This window comes from Ruditapes philippinarum, unplaced genomic scaffold (genome assembly GCF_026571515.1).
Source record: "Ruditapes philippinarum isolate M1 unplaced genomic scaffold, ASM2657151v2 ctg15_1_1_1_1, whole genome shotgun sequence".
Classification (NCBI taxonomy): Eukaryota; Metazoa; Mollusca; class Bivalvia; order Venerida; family Veneridae; genus Ruditapes; species Ruditapes philippinarum.
The window spans coordinates 310,841-333,275 of record NW_026864228.1 but is presented as its reverse complement, the minus strand read 5'-3'; the positions used below and the strand labels follow the sequence as shown (position 1 = coordinate 333,275).

The window sequence follows — 22,435 nt, the reverse complement described above, 5'->3', positions numbered from 1 at the left end:
GCCGACACCGAGGTTGGCGGACTTGGCTATTCCCCATCGAAGTAGGCGCTAGAGGGTTCTGTGCGCAATCTGTATGTAGACTGATGACAGCTGTTGGCACCACTGGCAGAGACAGGCGCCGGGCAATCCAGAAGCTGAGCCAGGCTGCAGAGCGGGTGTCTAGCTGGCTGTGGCTACAACGCGAAGAGATAAGCTGGATGCGATCAACCTCCACACCGTAAGACGGTGGGCCCACCCGCCATTACAGATGTACTTGGATAAGGGCCGAAACATCTGGCGGGCACCAAGCTGACGATGGAGGAAGATCCGCAGTCGAGAACCAGACCTCAGAAAGGTGCGTTTAAGACTGTATTATCCACATTGTATCAATTAATAAGCTCAAAATATATTTCCTCACACTTTATTTTAAGTGAATGTACACCTTTCATTAACCTCATTGTTTTTAGCTAATTGCATCATTTCCCCGTTTTTTTTTAATTACACATTTACAGAAATATGATATTCTTAGCAAAGATAAAGATATAAATCCTGGGAAATCTAAATAACACATTTCAGTAAAAAATGTGCCTGAAAAAATGTTGAAAGGGTCATTTATTTAGCTTATCTAAATGTGACATTTAAGAAACTTGACTAGGTCTAGAGTAGTAGTCCGTACAGGCAGTAAAACTATTTTAGTAGTCACGCATTAAGAGCGGAACTTCATGAAAATGTAAAATTCTCATTGAGGGGTCTAGATGTGATGGTGGGGTGTCCATCGCCCCGAGATTATTAAAATAAGGTTTTAAAGGCCCATTATGCTTTTATTTGTATTTCTCAAAAGCTTTTTAATTTTGGTGTACTTCTATAGTATCCAAAAAGTTATCATTGGCCAATTACCTGAACCATCTTTTTCATCTGTTGCTTTTTGGCAATAAGTACAGTTATAGTGAATTAGTATTTTATATGGAAGTCAAATACTACATTGTTTACATTTTGCTACTTTTATGACAAATTATTTCACATTTATCGCTACTTTATTCAGGTAACAAGCATCTTACATTTCTCTGATACCATTATTTAAACATTATAAAATTCATGTTTGCCCTTTCTAAAGAAGTATGTAAGATTTCCCATTAAAAAAGCCTCTGGCGAACGGTTGTTACGGAGCTTACAAAAAAACTTAAGTTTGTTGATAAGCTTAATAATGTATTTGTAAAAATCACTATTTATAATCCGATCGAGAAACTTGATATTTCACCATTGCAACAGAGTATATTTATAGTTCTTTGGAAAAACATTAAATGCATTTTATTTAAATGCATCATATTTAAATAATATCAAGGTATTAAATAGACGCAAAAATGTGCCTTGAATTATAGTAGAATAAATGATCTTGATTCATATCTAAAATGGGGCTCAATATGGCACCAAAAGTTATCAAGTAAAGGATTGACAAAACAGGATATTTTTCGCAGCATCTATTAATTTTAGAAATACATTCACAATTTATGTACTAGAGTACTTTGTTATATGAACACTATTTTTAGAAATTTCAAGTGGTAAAATGAATGAAACTTTTATCACTTAAGCATCAAACATAGTATTGACCGTCATCTTGAACTCCACCTAAAATATTTCAATGTCGCAGATCGAAAATAAGTCAGTACTCAGTATTTAAGCAGAACTCAGTTGACACCTTCAGACCTCTTAAACCCAAAGTGCGTTAATATGTAGCATATTTACGCACTTTGGGGTCAATTTCTCGATTTTGATCCCAAAGTGCGCTGGACCCCAAAGTGCGATGCAAAGTGTAACGCACTTTGGGGTGGGGGGGGGGGGCGGAACCCAAAGTGCGTTTGACCCAAGAGTGCGGTGTTACAGGGCGGGGCCAAAGTCATATTTCAGCATGTCAAATGAAAGACATTGTGCAGATGTGTCTAATGTTCAGATATAAAAGCCATAGTGTCATAATTGAAGCTAATTTAAAGTATTTTCACTTGAAAAACTTATATATTTACTGTATTACATAGCTGTATTAAACTTTGAAATACAATAACAGTTATTTTTCTTAAATTCTATCTTATATCTATATTATGCATTATCTTTTTCTGAAGAAAAAAAACAACAACAAAAAAAACAACAACAACATAAATAATAAAAAAAGATAAAACAGATAACTAACAAGAGCTGTCATAGGAGACAGCGAAGCTCGACTTATTAAAAACTGGACTGAAGTAAGGAAGACAAAACTATGAAAGGAAAAACAGTTATGATATAAATATATTTCTTCCTATGACAAGAAGATATAGTTGTCAGCATAAATTCAAAGTTCAAGTAGGAATAACTCTGGAAATAGCCACACTACAGTTATGGACCTTGTCACACAAAATGTGTGTAATAATAAGAAATATATATTTGAAGTTTGAAGACGATACCTTTAAAAGTAAAGAGTAAAGAAGTTAAAATATTTCTTAAAGAAATTCTGGTGCTAGAGTTATGAACCTTGTCACATAAGATGTGGTTGATGATAAGGAACATATATTTAAAGTTTGAAGATGATACCTTAAGAAATTAAAAAGTTGTAGTAAAAAATAATATTTTTTAAGGAAAATTCTAAGTTCAAGGGTAGATAAATCTGAAAATATTGATGCTAGAGTTATGCACCTTGTTACATAAGATGTAGTTGATGATAAGGAACATATATTTGAAGTTTGAACTTGATAACTTAATGAAAAAGTTATAGTGAAAAATATTTTACTGCACAAAACTTTAATCTGAAATCTGGATGCGGACGCCGACGCCGGGGCGAGTAGGACAGCTCTCCATATACTTCGTATAGTCGAGCTAAAAACAAGAGCCACCGCCGATCGGTGTCAACACTCGACACTTTTTACTTTTACTAAAAGCAATCAATTAAACCGTTTAAAAATCTTTGAAAATAAAAGAAAACAAAAAAGTGTTTCCTTTTTTTAAATTTGTATAGGTCTGTCTAATTACCCTTGTTGTTTTTGTCCAAGTATGAATCAAATTAATGAATGACAAATAAGATAATATAATCAAATTTCAATCATTTAAAAAATTCAAAGTCAATGTCATTTAAGGTCATATCTAAATTATTCCACATATTTGTTTGGTCACAAGTGTTGTTTTGTCCACATATGAATCAAATCCGTACATAAATAACAAAATTTTGACTACTCAACCAAAATTCAATATGTCATTTAAAGCTCAAGGTCAAGGTCAGTTCAATTCTTTTAGATTATCTTGTCCAAACGGTTGTTTTGTCCAAGTATGAACATAATCCATTGATTAATTACAAAATTACAGCCAATTATAGCAATACTCAGTGAGAAAAAAAAATGACCTTCAAGCTCAAGGTCATGCATGAGTCAAAGTCAATTTGAGTATGATATATATGAAGGTCCTGACCTAAAAGATGTCGGGTCTTAATATGAAGTTAATTCATTTATAAATAACAAAGTTATAGCCAGTTACAGAATAAAAATAAGAGAATTTCATTTATTTTACATTGACAGTCAGGATCAATTTAAGGAAAATTATTCAAAATGTTTGTTTGGTAGCAAGTCTTGTTTTGTCCAAGTTTAAATTAAATCCGTACATAAGTACAAAATTATGACAATTTAACCAAAATTCATTAATCTGACTTTGACGGTCAGTCATTCGAAGGTCGAGGTCAGTTCAACCTATAATAGGTCTTGTCAAAGTACGAAGATAATTCATTTATTAATTACCAAGTTACAGTCCATTATAGCAAAAATATGTGAAAATTAAACTAATTTTAACTTCAAGGTCAATGTCATAAAAGAGCCAAGGTCAATTTGAGTTTAATATTCATAAATGTCTTATCCTAAAGAATGTTCTGTTATAATATGAAGTCAATTCATTTAATAATTACAAAATTATAACCAGCAAAAAAAATAAAATGAAAATTTCAATAATTTGACCTTCAATGTCAAGGCCATTTTTCAGTGAAGCAGAAAAGCTATATAGAGGATATTTGTTTAGTTCCGTGTAAGATCGGAATATATTTAACCGAGTGAGCAGACTGAGCACCAAAAGGAATATTTCCCGAGTGGCGCAGCCACGAGTGAAATATGAACTTTTGGTGTTCACAAGGTGAAATATATTTCAATCTTACACTAAACTAAACAAATTTTCTTTTTATTACATGCAAAGAAGCGTTTTAAAAAGACATTTAACCTAATACTGAATGAAAAGCGCGCCAAATAATAATACAACGTGACGTCATTTACGACGTCACGTCATTAAGTTGGTACCCAGTACTGTGTACGCTGGTATTTCACTGAAACAACGTAATGGGCTTAAATTCAAAACAGTGAAATTATCAAAGTGGTAATTTCACTGTTTCAAACAGTGAAATTACCAGTTTTATATCACTGATATATTTCTATAAACCACCGAAAAGCATGTAATAAAATTTGAATAATCTTAAAAGAGGTTCAGTAGACAATGTTTCATGCTAAATATCTAAGCTCTAGCTCATGTAGTTTTGAAGTAAAATATTGTTTTAAAATTTTAATATATACATATGAGGAAAACACATTATCCCCGGGGCGGGGCCAATTTTGACCCAAAGGCTATAATTTGAACAATCTTGGTAGAAGTCCACATGCAAAACATCTTTGTTCAAGGCCTTGTCTTACATAATTTTCTTAAAATTCCTTTTGGTTGCCATGGCAACAAGATTTCTTCATGAAATCAAATTCTTGAACAACTTTGGAAGCCCTTCATCCAATGAATAATCCTGGCAAGATTGGTTGAAATTAGACTTGTCGTGTTTTAAGGAGTGATATTTAAAGTTCACTATTCAACACATACGCACGCACACTCACACATAAATTGCTATGTGCCATCGCATCGCAGATCATGTTTTCAATTCCTTATGCATTTCTTTCTTTTAAACTTCAAATTAAAAAAAACTGTCAAAAACCTCTCGAGTTCATGCTGCGCGCAGAAATATGCAAAGGGTCATATCGATAAGAAATATTTCCGAGTATTTAGTTAAAGAAATATTTCCGAATATTTAGTTAAATGTATGACAGATTCATAAAAAGCCGTTTTTATTATTTTACATGTATAACATTTCTACAACTGTAAACCTTCAGGCTGCCAGGCCGCTGGAAAACAAAGACTTTCTGATTTTTTTCTTTTTATGTAACTTTAAAATGACAAGATAAGTATTTAAAACTTATTTAAGAGTCGTTTTAATTTCTTTGATAAACTTCTACAAGACTTAGTTAAGGCCGCTAGGCCCCCAACTTTATGCCGCCTGCTGGGCAGCCATGTCGCCAACTTAACGCCGCTGGGCCGACAACTTCACACATCTTCAGTTTATAACTTTGTTGACTTTAAAACAAGTTATGTTATAGCAATCCTTTTTTTAATTTGATGTTTTATATTTCAATTGTTTTTGCAGTTTTTTTTTCAGACGTCAATATGACATATTTATCACATCAATACATTGATTTCTGCTAATAAAGCGTATGCCTGATAAATTTAGCTTTATCAGTCACCTCCTCTCAGCGTTAACAGACGCCTCATCAAAACATATTGAAATAGATTGAACAGAATATAATATTTTTACATCTTACTAGTTTGAAAATATTAAACTGATCGATTTTGAATCGAATAGACATTTAAACATTAAAGCAGCATGCCTCCAGATTCATGTTTATTTCATTAAAATTTTGGAAATGTATTTAAAAGTAAAATAATGTGAGGTGAACAAATAAAGTAAATTATATATTTAAATCGGCAATTACAATCCACGAAAATTACCAAAAAGTGGTCAACATATGCAAAACAGTCCTTACTGCGTTAGTAACGCAGTAGACATAACATGTAAAATATAACTTGGATCTTAAATGTTTTTACCTTTCTTAAAAAGTTAGTGCATTTTTCTCAATATTGATTTTCTTGAAATATTTTGGCTCATCTGGAGGCGTGCAGCTTTAAAGACAATTCTTTATATTAAAAAGAAATATAAAAAGATAAAATCACTTTCAGAGAACTTTTTGATTTTATAATTTTTGTGAAGTTGGTGGTCTAGCGGCCCAGTGGCGTCGCGGCCCATAATGTTTATGTTGTAGAAGGTTATCAACAATACGGTTTCTATGGAGTTTCATAAGAATCCCTCCATAAGTTTAGGAGAAACGTTCCGAACAAACTCTCTACATATTATCATCTTTTGTGACCTTGACCTTGCATACATTAACCCAAATTACATGTTTCACACCCGTAGTCATGATAATGACCTTTTGTATTTCAATTCCTAAATACATGATGACACATTTTCATATTTTATATGAACTTTGACCCTATGTGTGACCTTGACCTTGGCCACAGGGACCTATATATTGCACGCGACACTCCGCCTCAAAATGGTAAACATTTGTGCAAGTTATATTGAAATCTCACAATGCATTTAGAAGTTTTGCTCCGGACAAGCGTTTTCCAATGACGTCTGTGATCTTGACCTCTGACCTAGAGACCTGGTTTATGCGCGCGACACAACTTCTCATAATGGTGAACATTTCTATGAAGTATCATTAAAATCACTCCATGCGTGTAGGAGATTCTTGTTATTTAAACGATATGTAACAAGAGCTGTCACAGGAGACAGCGAAGCTCGACTAATAAAATACTGGACGCAGTAAGGAAGACAAAACTATGGAAGAAAATCAATTAATATGTATAATTATGTATCAAGTTATAGTAAAAAAATAACATTTGTTAACATAAATTCCACGTTCTAGGGAGAATAATTCTGGAAATAGTCACACTAGAGTTATGAACCTTGTCAAACAACATGTGTGTAATGATAATAAATATATTTGAAGTTTGACGCAGATACCTTAAAAAGAAAGGAAGTTATAATATTTCTTAAAGAAAATGCTTAGTTCAAAGAGAGATAAATCTGAAAATATTGCTTTAAGTTATGTATTAAGTTATAGTAAAAAATAACATTTTGTTAACATAAATTCCACGTTCTAGGGGGAATTATTCTGGAAATAGTCACACTAGAGTTATGAACCTTGTCAAACAACACGTGTGTAATGATAATAAATATATTTGAAGTTTGACGTAGATACCTTAAAAAGAAAGGAAGTTATAATATTTCTTAAAGAAAATGCTAAGTTCAAAGAGAGATAAATCTGAAAATATTGCTTTAAGAGTTATGAACATTGTAACATAAGATGTAATTGATGATCAGGAATAAATATTTGAAGTTTGAAGTTGATACCTTAAGAAATGAAAAAGTTATAGTGAAAAACATTTTACTGCACCAAACATTAATCTGAAATCTGGACGAGTAGGACAGCTCTTTTTGATTTATCATTTTTGTGAAGTTGGCGGCCTAGTGATCAAGTGGCGTTGCGGCCTAATATTTTAATGTTGTTGTAGGTTATCACGGTTTGTTTGTACCTAAATCTAACTAAATTGCCGATAATGAATGAATAAATTGACTGATTAATTGTGCGTAAAGTTAATTAATTAATTAATTGATTAATATAGAAGACATTCTGATTTACCTACCTATATTTCTTTTTTAATTCCAGTAAACTAATTCCAACTCTTTCAGGGTTTTAAAGGAAACGACGGCAACAAAAACAACAACAACAACAACAACAAGAAAACAACAAACAAAACATCATAATCGGCATTGTATGATTCGCATGGAGAATCAAGGAGGAAACCAAAATCCTGCCTCCAGCTAATTGCAACATTAACTGAAGGGGAAATAGGCCTACCTTTATCAAGTTTTATTTCGCTATTTATTTATATGTAGAGAGTTTTCTAGTTTAAAAGACTGACGCAGCTGCACCACTAGATCAACTTAGATAACAAGAGCTGTCCGTAAGACAGCGCGCTCGACTTTTTTATTGCTTGCCAATAAAAAAAGTTTTTGCAGTAAAAGGCAATACAAGAATCTCTGTATTTTTAAAGTGGACCAATGGCCATGAATGCATTAAGTATATTTAAAGTGAAGAATTATTTTACTGAAAATGTGTGATACCCTTGAAACACTGCAGCAAAAGTTTGGAAATGGTTTGTAAGTCAAAAGAGGCTGGTAAGAAAGAAAAAAAAAACTGGTTGACCTTAAATAAATTTAATAGTATTTAAAAACCACTTTGAAAGAAAAACGGTATTTTTACGTCACTCAGAACACCGACAAAACAAGACACAACACCCTTGGTAAATGACATAATAACATAATTTTTCAAAGAAATCTATGCCAAGGAAGCAGTATATTTTTGTACAATCAGCATAATATATAGATATATATATAGTGCTTGCCTATAATACAAAACATTGACAGTTAAGGGCCATAATTCAAATAAAATCTTTGACAGAATTACCTTCTCCTGGACATGTTTGGGAATCATGATTGTAAAACAAGTATTCCAACTTTCAAATTAATATCTCAAACAGTTCAGTCAAAAAAGTGGACTGGTACTAAAAACTTAACCAAGATTCTAAGTCGATAAAAGGCCTTAATTTTTAAAACAAATCCTTGACAGAGTTACCTTCTCTTGCGTACAGATGGGGGTAATGATGTGAAATAGCATTAAAAGTTTCAAAGCAATATCTCAAAGGGTTAAGGCAATAAGTGGATTTTACCCATATTCAATGTATTTTCTAAGTCAAAAAGGGGCATAATTCTGTCAAAAACTTTGACAGAGTTATATGTCCTCTTGTCTGTTGATGAAGGTCGTGATGGTAAACAAGTATGGTCAGTTTCAAAGCAATACCTCCAATGGTTTTGAAATAAAGTGAGGTGGTACAAAAAACTTAACCAAGCTCAATACACTTTCTAAGTCAAAAAAGGGCCATAATTCTGTCAAAAACCTTGACAGAGTTATGTACTCTTGTCTGTAGATGGAGGTTATGATGGTGAACAAGTATGGTAAGTTTCAAAGCCATACTTGTAATACTTCTGAAATAAAGTGGGGTGGTACGAAAAACTTAACCAAGGTGTGACGCCGACGCCGACGCCGACGCCGGGGCGAGTAGGATAGCTCCCCTTTTCATAGAAAAGTCGAGCTAAAAACGTTTCGTAATGTACATACCAACTACTTTCTTTTTAATGTGATGTTCAGATGTTAAATTCTTATGTAAAATGCTATTTCTACACCAACTTATTTCAGAATTGTGTTTTATTATTATAACATCTTTGATAGCATGGTTCAATATCGTAGATCTATATCCGAGTGAGCATATCTATAGAGACGTATGTACCGCATAACTTATTGAACTAATTCGTCCATCTAGCGTGACGGTTGTGGCGCCGTTATATGTCGCAACGTCGCTAAATGTCGCACTTTCCGCTCAATGTCGCACCATTGCCGCTAAATGTCGCAACCGAAAGGTAGGTAGGTAGGTAGGTAGATAGATAGATAAACAAACACAATATAGATTAAAACAATTACAAATAAAATAATAAATAAATGAATAAATACTTAAATCTCTGGTTACAGAATGTAGATAGTACATTTGACATATATAACTTATTTTCCTAGTATATAATATGCTTTACTAAGTAATGCATCGTCGCATCATGTGCTTTTCAGCACTTTAATATAGGAGTTATATGAAAGTCCTACTTAGATGTTACAAAGTCCTAATTAGGCTTTTTATCTCCTACGTAAGAGTTAAAAAGTCCCAATTAGGTTTTTTATATCCTACGTAGGAGTAGTGAAGTCCTAATTAGGCTAGTTTTATCTCCTAAGTTAAGTTGTAAACTCCTACGTAGGAGTTATTCAGTGCTACATAGGAGTTATGAACAACTCCTAATTATGTTTTTTATCTCCTACGAAGGACTATAAATCAGGTAGGGAAAAAACTTTTACAGGCTTTTTTCCAAATTTTCTACGGGGGATTTAAAAAATTTCATTGGGTTTTTTTATCCCCCTACGAGGAGTTTTAAAACCCTATGTAGCGGAACAAACCCCGTTTGGGTTTTTCTATTCATAGTAGGATTATAAACCCCAAATCAGGCTTTTTTTAATCCCAACGTAGGGTTTTAAAAAAATTACAAAGGAGTAGAAACTTATTTTAGGTTTTTTATCTTTACAGGGGAATAAAAATGAAAAAGGGTTTTTTTTACTCCTGCGTAGGATTTTAAAATTCCAGTAGATTTAGATGTTCCTTAATTTTCACGAATCACTCCATAGGGCTCTGGTTATTATTCTGACTTAAATCTTGGTTCATAGAGACTGTTATAATAATCACGGAACTTGAACGTAGTAGTATCTTTTATTTTATATGAAATTCTATATTGTAGTATATATCATTTAGAAATGTATTTTTGTATCTTCATGTTTGTCTGTTACATATATACAATAACGCGTTCTAGTACAAGAATGTCCATATGTAATACAAGGGTATGTCTTTTTTTTTTTTTTTTTCTTTTTTTTTTTTTTTCAAAAAACATATAAACACAATCATTCACATTTACATAGAAACTCCACACAGAAAAAAAGTAAAAACAAAACTTTTCAAAAATTCAGAAAGGAAAAAGAATAAATCTCTACTTAAAAAAACTATCATTCTTACACTAAACAAAAAACACACACACACACACCACAGGCACACACACAAGACAGGGGGAAAAAATGACAAGTGAATCAGTTTCATTTAATTTTTAAACGTTTTAAATGGTTTAAACTTTTTAATTTACATAATATTATTGTTTTAGTCATCAGTATTGTTTGTTAAAGTGTTAGATAATTTAACTCTCATTTTTGTTTGTACGATTCAACTTTTATCATTTGACAGTGCAATTGCTTCTTCAATCTGTATCTTAACAGCAAAAATGTTTTTTTAAAAATATCAAAAGTGGGCTTTCTTCCTTGAATTTCATTTTTAAAATGTAAATATTTCATTAGAATAATGATATAATTTACTACATTACTATTTATATTGTGTTGTAAGCTCTCCAAAAAACACTGTTTCTTTACTGTATGAAAAATGAAGATTAATGGGATAAGAGAAAAGAATGCAAGTTTGACAATAATTTTGCACAATATTACATTCCCAAAATAAGATGATGAAGTGTTTTCTAAACTACTGCAGCAAAAATCACAACAAATTTTGAATTGCATAGATTATATTTGAAAGCATAGTGTTTGTTGCAGTAAGTCTATGGATGAACTTATACTGAAAAATTTCTTAATGTCACATCTATAGTAACATTGTAGTGGTATAGTATATATCTTAATCCAATTCAATTCTATATTTATTTCTTTTTCCCATTGCTCTTCATTTTTATTTTTTTACCTTCTCATCATTTTCAAAAGTTGGATATTATATAAAAGTTTATTTTATTGTTTTGGATTTTTGAATTTTTTTTGAGAAGCGTATCTTGTTCTTCCATATAAGTTGTGTTATTTTTTTTAGTTTCTCAAGGTATTGTTTTTGGTATATTGTTTATTAGCATAAAGTATCTTAAATAATCAGCATTTTTCTATTCCGTAAATTTCTTTAAAATCATCATATTTATAAAAGGCTTTTCTCCTATAATCATAAAGATGTTCTAAATTATAAATATGCCTTTATCATGCCATGTTTTATAATAAACCAGTTTTTTTGTCAATTTTAATGCTAGAATTATTCCATACTATGTCTTTAACATTATCTTTGTTTTTATTGTGCTCATGCTGAATGTGAAACCAAGACGAAAGAACATTATTCATGAACGAATTATGTGGATATAAAATTATTGATATCATTTTTTTGAAAGATTACATTGGAAGATAAAATCATTTCCATTTTGCTTTATCTTGTGTTTTACAAAAAGTTTCCATGAACTCTCATTATCTTTGTTTATATACCTTTTTACCCAGCTTGCTTTTACTGCATTAAGATAAAATGTAATGTCTATCATTTTTAGTCCACCATTTTTTATATTAAGTTTTAAAGTTTTGCGTTTTATTTTTTCTGGTTTTCCTGCCCATAGAAAGTGAAACATCGCTTTAGTTATTTCTTTCATCTTATCATTGGATGGGGTTTGCTAAAACTGAAAAGGATATATTAATTTTGGCAATGCAAAAGTTTTTATAACTATTACTTTTCCCATTAACGTAAGCTTTCTGTGTTGCCACTGCTTTAAGCAATTGAAAAAATCTTGAAGTTTAGGTTCTAAATTTAATGTTTGTTTATTTTTCTTGTAATCTGACGAGAATAAAAAGCCTAATGTTTTGCTGAATCAGATGTCCACTTAAATTTTCTAATTTTTACAATATTCTATGTTAGTATCTTTAAATGACCCGACTCGTAATATTGTTGATTTCTTTTGAAATTAAGGTTTAAAAACCGGAAATTTTACTAAATTCTGCTATCACATAGACAAGTTTTTTCGAAAGACTTAACTGAACCATCGTTTACGAAAGTTGCATCATCTGCAAAGAAGGATTGTTTTATTTCTTTGTCCTCAACTTTTATTCCTTTTATTTCACTATCTTTTTCTATGTAATTTGATAAAATTTCTAAACAGACGATGAATAATGATGATGATAAAGGACATCCTTGTCGAACACCCCTTTCTATGGTAAAAGGTTCTGAGAAATGACCATTATTTACAATAATACTTGAAATATCAGTGTAAAAAAGTTTGACCCATTGTATAAAATCTGTACCAAAATTGAACTTTTGAAGAGTATTAAAGATAAACTGATGATTTAAACTATCAAATGCTTTTTCATAATCGGCAAAGAATAATAAACCTGGTTTGTTTTCTTTTTGAAGATATTCAATTATTTCAAAAATCATTCTTACGTTTTCACCAATGTAACGGTTTTTCATGAAACCTGTTTGATTGAAACTAATTATAGTTGGCAAAACTTTTTTGATGGGCGATTAGAAATAGTTTTTGTTGCTAATTTATAATCCACGTTAAGCAAAACTTATTGGTCTCCAGTTTGATATATCTGTAAGATCTTTTTCTGGCTTTGGTATAAGGGATATAATTCCTTGTCTTTGAAGAGTTGTTAGTTTTGATATTTGAAAAGAGTAATTAATCGAATCAAGAAAATATTTTTTGATGCTATTCCAAAATGTCTTATAAAACTCGACGGTTAAGCCATCAGATCCTGGACTTTTGTTGTTTTTCATTTCTGATAAAGCTATTTTACATTCATATTCATTTAATATTCCTTCACATATGCACTTACCCATTGCGAAACTTTTAAACATTTAAATATCTAAAAACTGTGCCAAACTGGGTTTGCATTTTATGCTCAATAAGGTTCAAAGTTGTTGCTTTTTTCGGACGAACAAACCCAAAGGGTTCTGTTTTGCCTATTTTTATTCTAAAAGGAAAAAGTTTAAAAGTAAAATGAATAAAGGATTAACTGAGTCCCCAATGCTTTTATTTCCCCCTAGCATGTATGCTTTAAAAATTTAATTACATGGTTTAAGTGGTGTTAATAGGCTTTTGAACCTTGTAATAAATAATATTGTTTTGCTTTGAAGGAAATCTTTGACCTAGAGTACTTAGCGAACAGTTTTTATATCAAATTACATTAAACTATATTTTAAGCGAAGATAATTCTTGAAACTTAGGATGCAGAAATATAACTAGAAATGTGTCATCATGCCACGGATGCCCCCGCATGCAGCCAAAGTTTCAGATGTTATAATATTTAGTTCCAAATTTGTTTGCACAAATTATTTTTCATTTTCATACAATGTTCAAGGCACTGAAATTAACCTTTTGAAAATAGCATATTTCATATTTGTAGCCAAAATAATGGCTACATACATTTCCACAAAAGTATGAGTGCTGAAACTGAAAGTTCAAAATTTTTCCAACATTCAAGAAAGATAAGTTTGTCCAAAATCATTGAACCACGACCAAATTCAAACTTAAACTGCTTATTCCTAAGCTGTATCTATATTATTTTCAAAGTGAAAGGGACATAACTCTGCCAAAAAATCATCGAACCATGACCAAATTCCAACTTGACCTGCCCATTCCTTTGACATATCCATATGTCAAATTTGAGTTGAATATGTAAAACTGTTGGGTAGATAATGAACAGAAACTGTAAATTTCATATTATTTTCAAAGTGAAAGGGGCATTACTCTGCCAAAAATCATTGAACCATGACCAAGTTCTAACTTGGCCTGCGCATTCCAAAAACATATCCATATGTCAAATTTGAGTTGAATGTGTTGTACCGTTGGGGAGATAATAAACAGAAACTGAAAATTTCATATTATTTTCAAAGTGAAAGGGGCATAACTCTGCCAAAAATCATTGAACCATGACCAAATTTAAACTTGGCCTGCGCATTCCTTTGATGTATCCATATGTTAAGTTTGAGTTGAATGTGTTGTACCGTTGGGGAGATAATGAACGGAAACTGAAAATTTCATATTATTTTCAAAGTGAAAGGGGCATAACTCTGCCAAAAATCATTGAACCATGACCAAATTTAAACTTGGCCTGCGCATTCCTTTGATGTATCCATATGTTAAGTTTGAGTTGAATGTGTTGTACCGTTGGGGAGATAATGAACGGAAACTGAAAATTTCATATTATTTTCAAAGTGAAAGGGGCATAACTCTGCCAAAAATCATCGAACCATGACCAAATTCGAACTTGGCCTGTATTTTCTCATCACATATCCATATGTCAAATTTGAGTTGAATGTGTGCAACCGTTACTAAGATAATGAACGGAAACTGATGATGACGGAATGACAGAATGACGGAATGACGGAAGGACGGAACAGGGTAACACTATATGCCCCGGCCATAACATGGCGGGGGCATAAAAATTAAATTAAAGAGTTATATACTTTCATGAAATTAAATATGCTACTCAATAAAAAAATGGACACCGAGTGAGTAGGGCAACTCTTCGTGTAGCTTTAATCGGGCTAATAATCACACAATATTTTTTAAAATACATAGTTTATATGGGTTGTGACTAATGATGTTTTGACTTTAGGGAGAAAAACAAACAGCCATGTTGCTTTGGCATTGCTGAGGGTTTGTCAAACCACAAAACATGGATGAAGAAAAAAAACATGTCACTGCTATTTACATATCGGCACGTTAATTATGATTTCATAAAAATGTAGAAAACTTCAGACCAAACACAAAAGTACATGTTAGTAAATGTAGATAAATACCTAAGATATCGATGAATAAATGAAGTTCCCCTTAAGAAAAATGTATAAATATTATTTTAAACCCTATTATTCACCTTATTCAAGAGTGTAGACTTACCCCGAACTTATGTGTTAAAGACAAACAATAATAAAACAGAAATGCAGTTCAATGGGCGGACAACATTTAAAGTTGTTGGCATTATCGATATGTCCGGTTTTATATCATTCCAAGGGAAATAATTCCTGAAAATATTTGCAGGTCAAAAACGTACCAGAAACATTAGTTGTCACCAATTTAAATTGATTTTGAAAAATATAAACCCGTTTCTGACGTTTGTCTCATGCAATAATTTTGACCAACTAGAATATGAAAATTCCGTATGAACTACTAAAATGGGGTACGAAAATTCCGCGACACCGTTTTGTGACATGTTCGTACTTATTTGTATCAAATTGTCACGCATGTGTGAAGAATACAAACATTTTGACAAAGTATACGTGATGTACTTGTATGTAAGACTTGCACTTAATTATTAGACAAGATGGCCAAGATGGTCCTAGATCGCTAACCTGACCTATCGAACTCATCCGAGCAATTACCAAGACAAGCATCCTGGCCAAGTTTCATGACAGTTGAGTCAAAAATGTGATCACTAGTGTTTACAAGGTTTTTCCATATTTGAGCAGTGTGACCTAGGTTTTGACCCCAGGTGACCCATGTTCGAACTTTACCTAGAAATCATCAAAATAAACTTTCAGACCAATTTCAAGGATATTTGGATCAAAACAGTAGTCACTAGAGTGTGAACAAGATTTTTCTATTTTTAGCTCCCGTGACCTAGTTTTTCATCCGAGATGACCCAAGTTGGAACTCATCCGAGCAATTACCTAGACAAGCATCCTGACCAAGTTTGATGACAATCGAGTCAAAAATGACCACTAGAGCATTAACAAGGTTTATCCCTATTTGGGCAGTGTGACCGAGTTTTTACACCAGGTGACCAATAATCTAACTTGACCTTGAAATCATCAAAACAAACTTTCAGACTAATCCCCAGGATATTTAGATCAAAACAGTAGCCACTAGAGAGTTAACAAGATTAGTCTATTTTTCTATTTTTAGCTCCTGTGACCTAGCTTTTCATCACAGATAAGCCATGTTTAGTATCATCTAAGCAATTAACTAGACAAGCCTCCTGACCAAGTTTGATGACAATTGAGTCAAAAATGTGACCACTAGAGTGTAAACAAGGTTTTTCCATATTTGGGCAGTGTGACCTAGTTTTTTGATTCTAGGTGACCAATATTCAAACTTGACCTAGAAATCATCACAACAAACTTTCAGACCCATTTCCAGGATATTTGGATCAAAACAGTAGCCAATAGAGTGTGAACAAGAATTTTTTTTTAGCTCCTGTGACCTAGTTTTTTTTATCTGAGATGACCCATGTTCTTACTCATCCGAGCAATTACCTAGACAAGCATCCTGATAAAGTTTGATGATGATTGAGGCAAAAATATGACTGCTAGAGTATTAACGAACAAATGTGGACGACGACGGACGATGGACATTCAACGATCCTAAAAGCTCACCCTGACCAAGCTCAGGTGAGCTAAAAAAAGATAATGTTCGCTGCAGGAATTGATAATATAAACGTAACAACTGTCCAATAAAAATTACAAACTGCATATCATACATAAGATATAAAATCTATTTCAGATTAAGATTTTTGAATTTAATATGTGTGATTGCTATATAAATGTGGAGACCTTTTCTAAACCTGGACATATACAGTTTTAACGTGCTTGTTATGATGTTAAGTCAAAATGTTGCAATATTTTAGTTCTATCTCATATACATTAAGTGTACATATTACTAATTTCTACACTTCAAAAAGATTTTTTTATTAACAGGTCTTACTTCATTATTTTTGGTGACTTTCGGCGCATTTAAAGCTGTCCTCACACCTAGAGCTTCTCCATCTATCGTCCCAACAAATTTTGGCACGTGATTTTTACAGTAAACGTCGGGATCATTTTCCTGGTCGAAGTGAAATGTTCGCAAACTCAATTGTAGACCGCAAACCCGGCACCGAAAACACCGCCTGAAAAAAGAATTAAGAATAAAACATGTACAGAGCTACTATATCGCTTAGTTGAACCGGAAATTTTACACGACACATGTAAAAGATAGGTACACAATCCTCGTATAGGTGTGACAAATGCGTACGAATATGTCACTTAAGTACCACGTAACAGTCAAAACGAAATTTTCACATTCGACTTATTGTTTAAAGCTATTTATTTCACACCTTATAAAATACAATAAATGAACATTTGACTACGTGATATTCAAATATAAATCATTATCAGATCCAATCTTATCAATTTAGCATTGTTTCCAATGTTCAAAAATATATCCATTTCAAATGCATATCGTACCCAGTGTAGCCTTATTTTCATTTTCAGGGTAAAACCATCCATAGAGATTTCTTATGGTAAAGTTCTCTCAAAATGTAAACAAAATTTGAAATAAGGTCATCATAAAGTGTTTAGTGCAAAACTGATTCTAGTGGACTCGTGCACCGCCTCGTCCAATATAGACTTAACAGTTGTATTCATTATTATACTTTCTAAAATTGTCGTTTATTTTGTACAGTATACCTAGGATGAAGTGAGTGGGGCATGTGTTAAATCATACCGCCAAACCTGCTTAAATAGCAGCCAAAACATTGTGTTACGTTTACGTAAAATGTGCATGTATATTGAATTACATAGACATAATGACCTATTACATAGAATTACATAGACGTAATGAAAACAACATAACTTTACTGGCTTTAAATAATTATAGAATAGCTTTAACAAAGATATGCAAGTTGTATAAAATTCATAGCAGATATTTGTTTGTTTTTTGTTTAAGATGAAATTTTCGTTCATCGAATGAGCTATAAAACAGTATTTCCACGAGTGGCGTAGCTTTAATAAAACAAACGATTCCAGAATATGAAAAAGCCGCACGATGTTAAACAATAGGTTTTTATCGGGGAAGTGTCCGAAACAACAGGTCGTCCGCAATTTTCAAAGTGAAGAATATTATGTGCTTGCTTAAGATGGACTTAATTGAATTTGATAATTTTACACCTATTCAATAGAAAGGAAAATTATCCGATGATTATTATAGACAATAAATAATTGTTGACAGATGTGTACATACATTCAAGAAGCAACAACATGTTTTTGAAAGGCTGGGTTATTTGACATAAAAAGCAAATGCCACTTTACAAGCAACAAAAAATTAATACAATCACAGTAATGGACTAACCCAGTTTTTTGTGGTGTATTACGTTACTAAGGTAACTGTATGACAATTCATTTTCACGACATGCCAGTTACACGGCTTTATCTTTTGTTTTCTTATTTGAGACAGATTTCCCCTTCAAGTGATATATAATTCATGTTGTTTTATCAATAACTCTCACGACAATAACTGCAGACCAGTGCACAAATTCAGTTGTTGAGTTATTGGTGGGAAATAGTTTTTACCTACAAGGTCAATGTGACCTTGACCTTTGACTCCTTGAACCCAAAATCAATAGGGGTCATATACTGGTCATGTACAATCATCATACCAAGTTTAAGGTTCCTAGGCCTAAGCGTCCTGTAGTTATTGATCGGAAACCATTTTTACCTACAAGGTCAATGTGACCTTGACCTTTGAGTCCTTGACCCCAAAATCAGTAGGGGTCATCTATTGGTCATGTTCAATCATCATACCAAGTTCGAAGTTCCTAGGCCTAAGGGTTCTTTAGTAATTGATCGGAAACCATTTGGACTATCACCGACAGACCTACCGACAGACAAATGCAAAGCAATATACCCCCGCATAATTACATAGGCGATGTTTCTAGCTCGATAAATTGAATAAACTGAAGTAAGTTTTATGAATATGATTACGTTTGTAAGTTTAGTTATTAATCTGACAATGTCGGAATTGTAAGCGAAAATAAAAGTGAGGTACTACATGGGTGAAATGTTTAAAAGATTTTAGAATTTTTATTCAATATTTTTATTTTGTAACTTTCAACTGGGATTTTTTTCCTGTGGATTGGGAAGAAAATATACTATTTTCAATTTGGAATATGACCCAATAACGGCTATAAAATAAGCCAAAAAAATCCCTGAAATTATTGAACAAATAAATGTATTTAAGTACATCTTATTCCGGAAAAACCTTACCTATGAAACAAAACTCCAACATCAATCCTCTCCACGGGGTAAACCCGTTTTTTACACCTATAACACGGATCTTGTGCCGGGGGTCTACGATCTAATTCATCACAGATGTCCGAGTCTCCATCACTCGATAGCTGCTCCTCATTTTCTCGCTTTAACATGCTGCATATATTTTACAGAATTTTCTGTTCAAACTGTAAAATCAATTAATGTATAAATTCGTTTCAACATTCTTAAAATATTTCTTTCTACTCGCTCAGTACACGAGCAGCACATAAATATATATAGCGTATTTTTCTATTATCAAAACGTATACATAATGTTAGATCAGATTAGATTAGCTTATATCATTTTAAATAATTTTCAAAAATTGTTAAAATAACGTTCATTGACTTACGACTCAAACTATAACTTTCATATCGATTGGTCAATCGTGCATTATCGTTTCAAACTGTTTCCATTTTACACTATACACATACATGCAAACATGCAAAGATAATTTTTTCTCACTTAAAGCATCTGCATAATATCCAAACATATGTACAAACATATGGACGTTAATTAACACTTGTTGGTAAATTATTCATACGAGGATGTAGTGGCACTCTTTTCAGACTTACTGTGTCTGTCAATACAACCTATCAGCCTGTCTTATTATGTAATGTCTTACAAAACTTCGCATTGATTTATTGGGCCTAACATCCCTCAAACTCATTAAATCCCATGCATGTTTATACAAGAGACTTCATAGCAACAATTAAACTAGTGTTTCCACATTACCCATCATTTTTTATGGAATTATGATTTTAATATTTATATTACTTTGTATCTTACACACGCTACAACTATGCAAGCAGGGGTACAAGTCGTGTCGAAGTGGAAGCTGCGTGATATATGATATATTAAAACACTCATATAACTGTATATTTGATGTTGAATCGCATTTAAATCATGTAAATCAAGCAATGCAACTATTGTAAATGGCAGCCATGTAATTGACAGTCAATATGTTAATAGTGAGAAAAATGAAAATTATAGACAGACAATGACTGTACGTGTCTTCGACGTTCAATTACAACGTCGTCATGCCCGTTAATAAATAGAAATATGAAGTCACGTGTCCTGACGTTGAACCCGAGAACGTGAAAAAATGCTGAAATAGGGAATGTCCATTTTTGTTTGTCTATGAAAAATTTAATATAATTTAGTCAAAACTGTAAGTGAGAAATAATATTACAAGAGGGCCAGGAAGGCCCTAGATCCTAGACCTGACCCATCGAACTCATCCGAACAATTATTTATACAAGCATTCTGACCAAGTTCATGACAGGTGAGTCAAAAATGTGATCACTAGAGTGTTAACAAGGATAATCTATATATGAGCAGTGTGACCTAGTTTTTGACTCCAGGTGACCTCATATTTTAAATTGACCTAGAAATCATCAAAACAAACTTTCAGACAAATTTTCAGGATATTTGGATCAAAACAGTAGCCACCAGAGTGTTAACCTGTGTCCTGTGACCTAGTTTTTCATCCGTGATGACCCATGTTCGAAATCATCCGAGCAATTACCTAGACAAGCATCCTGACCAAGTTTGATGACAATTGAGTCAAAATTGTGACAACTAGAGTGTTAACAAGGTTTTTTTTATTTTTAGCTCCTGTGACCTAGTTTTTCATCCGAGATGACCCATGTTCGAACTCATCCGAGCAATTACCCAAACAAGCATCTTGACCAAGTTTGATGATGATTGAGTCAAAAATGTGACCACTAGAGTGTTAACAAGGTTTTTCTATTTTTAGCTCCTGTGACCTAGTTTTTCAACCGAGATCTCATCCGAGCTTTTACCTAGACAAGCATCCTGACAAAGTTTGATGATGATTGAGGCAAAAATATGACCGCTAGAGTGTTAACGAACAAGTGTGGACGGACAACCGACGACAGAGGGCGGGCGACGGACATTCAACGATCCTAAAAGCTCACCCTGAGCTAGCTCAGGTGAGCTAAAAAGACAAGCCTAAAGCATGTACATGTATATAATACGTCAATTTATGAGTTATAAGTGATGAGCATGAAGATGATGATGGAGGTGGTGATGATGGAGGTGGTGATTATGGAGGTGATGAATACGGAGGTGATGATTATGGAGGTGATCATGATATTGGAGGTGATGATTATGGAGGTGATCATGATTATGGAGGTGATCATGATATTGGAGGTGATGATTATGGAGGTGATCATGATTATGGAGGTGATCATGATTATGGAGGTGATCATGATATTGGAGGTGATGATTATGGAGGTGATGATTATGGAAGTGATGATGGAGGTGATGATTATGGAGGTGATGATGATGGAGGTGATCATGATATTGGAGGTGATGATTATGGAGGTGATCATGATTATGGAGGTGATGATTATGGAGGTGATCATGATTATGGAGGTGATCATGATATTGGAGGTGATGATTATGGAGGTGATCATGATTATGGAGGTGATCATGATATTGGAGGTGATGATTATGGAGGTGATCATGATTATGGAGGTGCTCATGATTATGGAGGTGATTATTATGGAGGTGATGGAGGTGATGATTATGGAAGTGATGATGGAGGTGATGATTATGGAGGTGATGATGATGGAGGTGATGATTAAGGAGGTGATGATTATGGAGGTGATGATTATGGAGGTGATCATGATGGAGGATTCATCTAATTACTGACATAAGACTCAAGTGGACTTTGTAACCGTGTATTGATTTGAAATTTAACCTTTGTATTCATTATGACTAATGATGGAGGTGATGATGATGATGGAGGTGATGATGATGGAGCTAGGTGATCACGATGATGGAGGTGATGATTATGGAGGTGATGGTGGAGGTGATGATTATGAAGGTGATGGTGGAGGTGATGATTATGAAGGTGATGATGATGGAGGTGATTGTTGTTATGACTTTTGATTGTGTTTATGATGATGATGATGCAAGTTTACATTTTCGTTGTGACGACTTGTTTATTTATAATCAGCTTCATGACTGGGAGATTTATTTGTCG

At 32.9% G+C, this 22,435-nt stretch overlaps 1 protein-coding gene across 3 annotated transcripts in view; it reads right to left on the bottom strand.

Moving 5' to 3' along the window:
- LOC132724913 (hillarin-like) overlaps positions 1 to 22,435 on the bottom strand; it is a 48,790-nt gene that overhangs the window by 25,434 nt on the left and 921 nt on the right. For all 3 annotated transcript variants that reach the window (XM_060709901.1, XM_060709899.1, XM_060709900.1), the window contains exons 2-3: positions 19,381 to 19,571; positions 17,063 to 17,246 (exon numbers count right to left, since the gene is read on the bottom strand). In XM_060709901.1, the coding sequence (XP_060565884.1) occupies positions 17,063 to 17,246; positions 19,381 to 19,538 (342 nt within the window). In that variant the 5' untranslated portion in view covers positions 19,539 to 19,571. The remainder of the gene's footprint in view (positions 1 to 17,062; positions 17,247 to 19,380; positions 19,572 to 22,435) is intronic.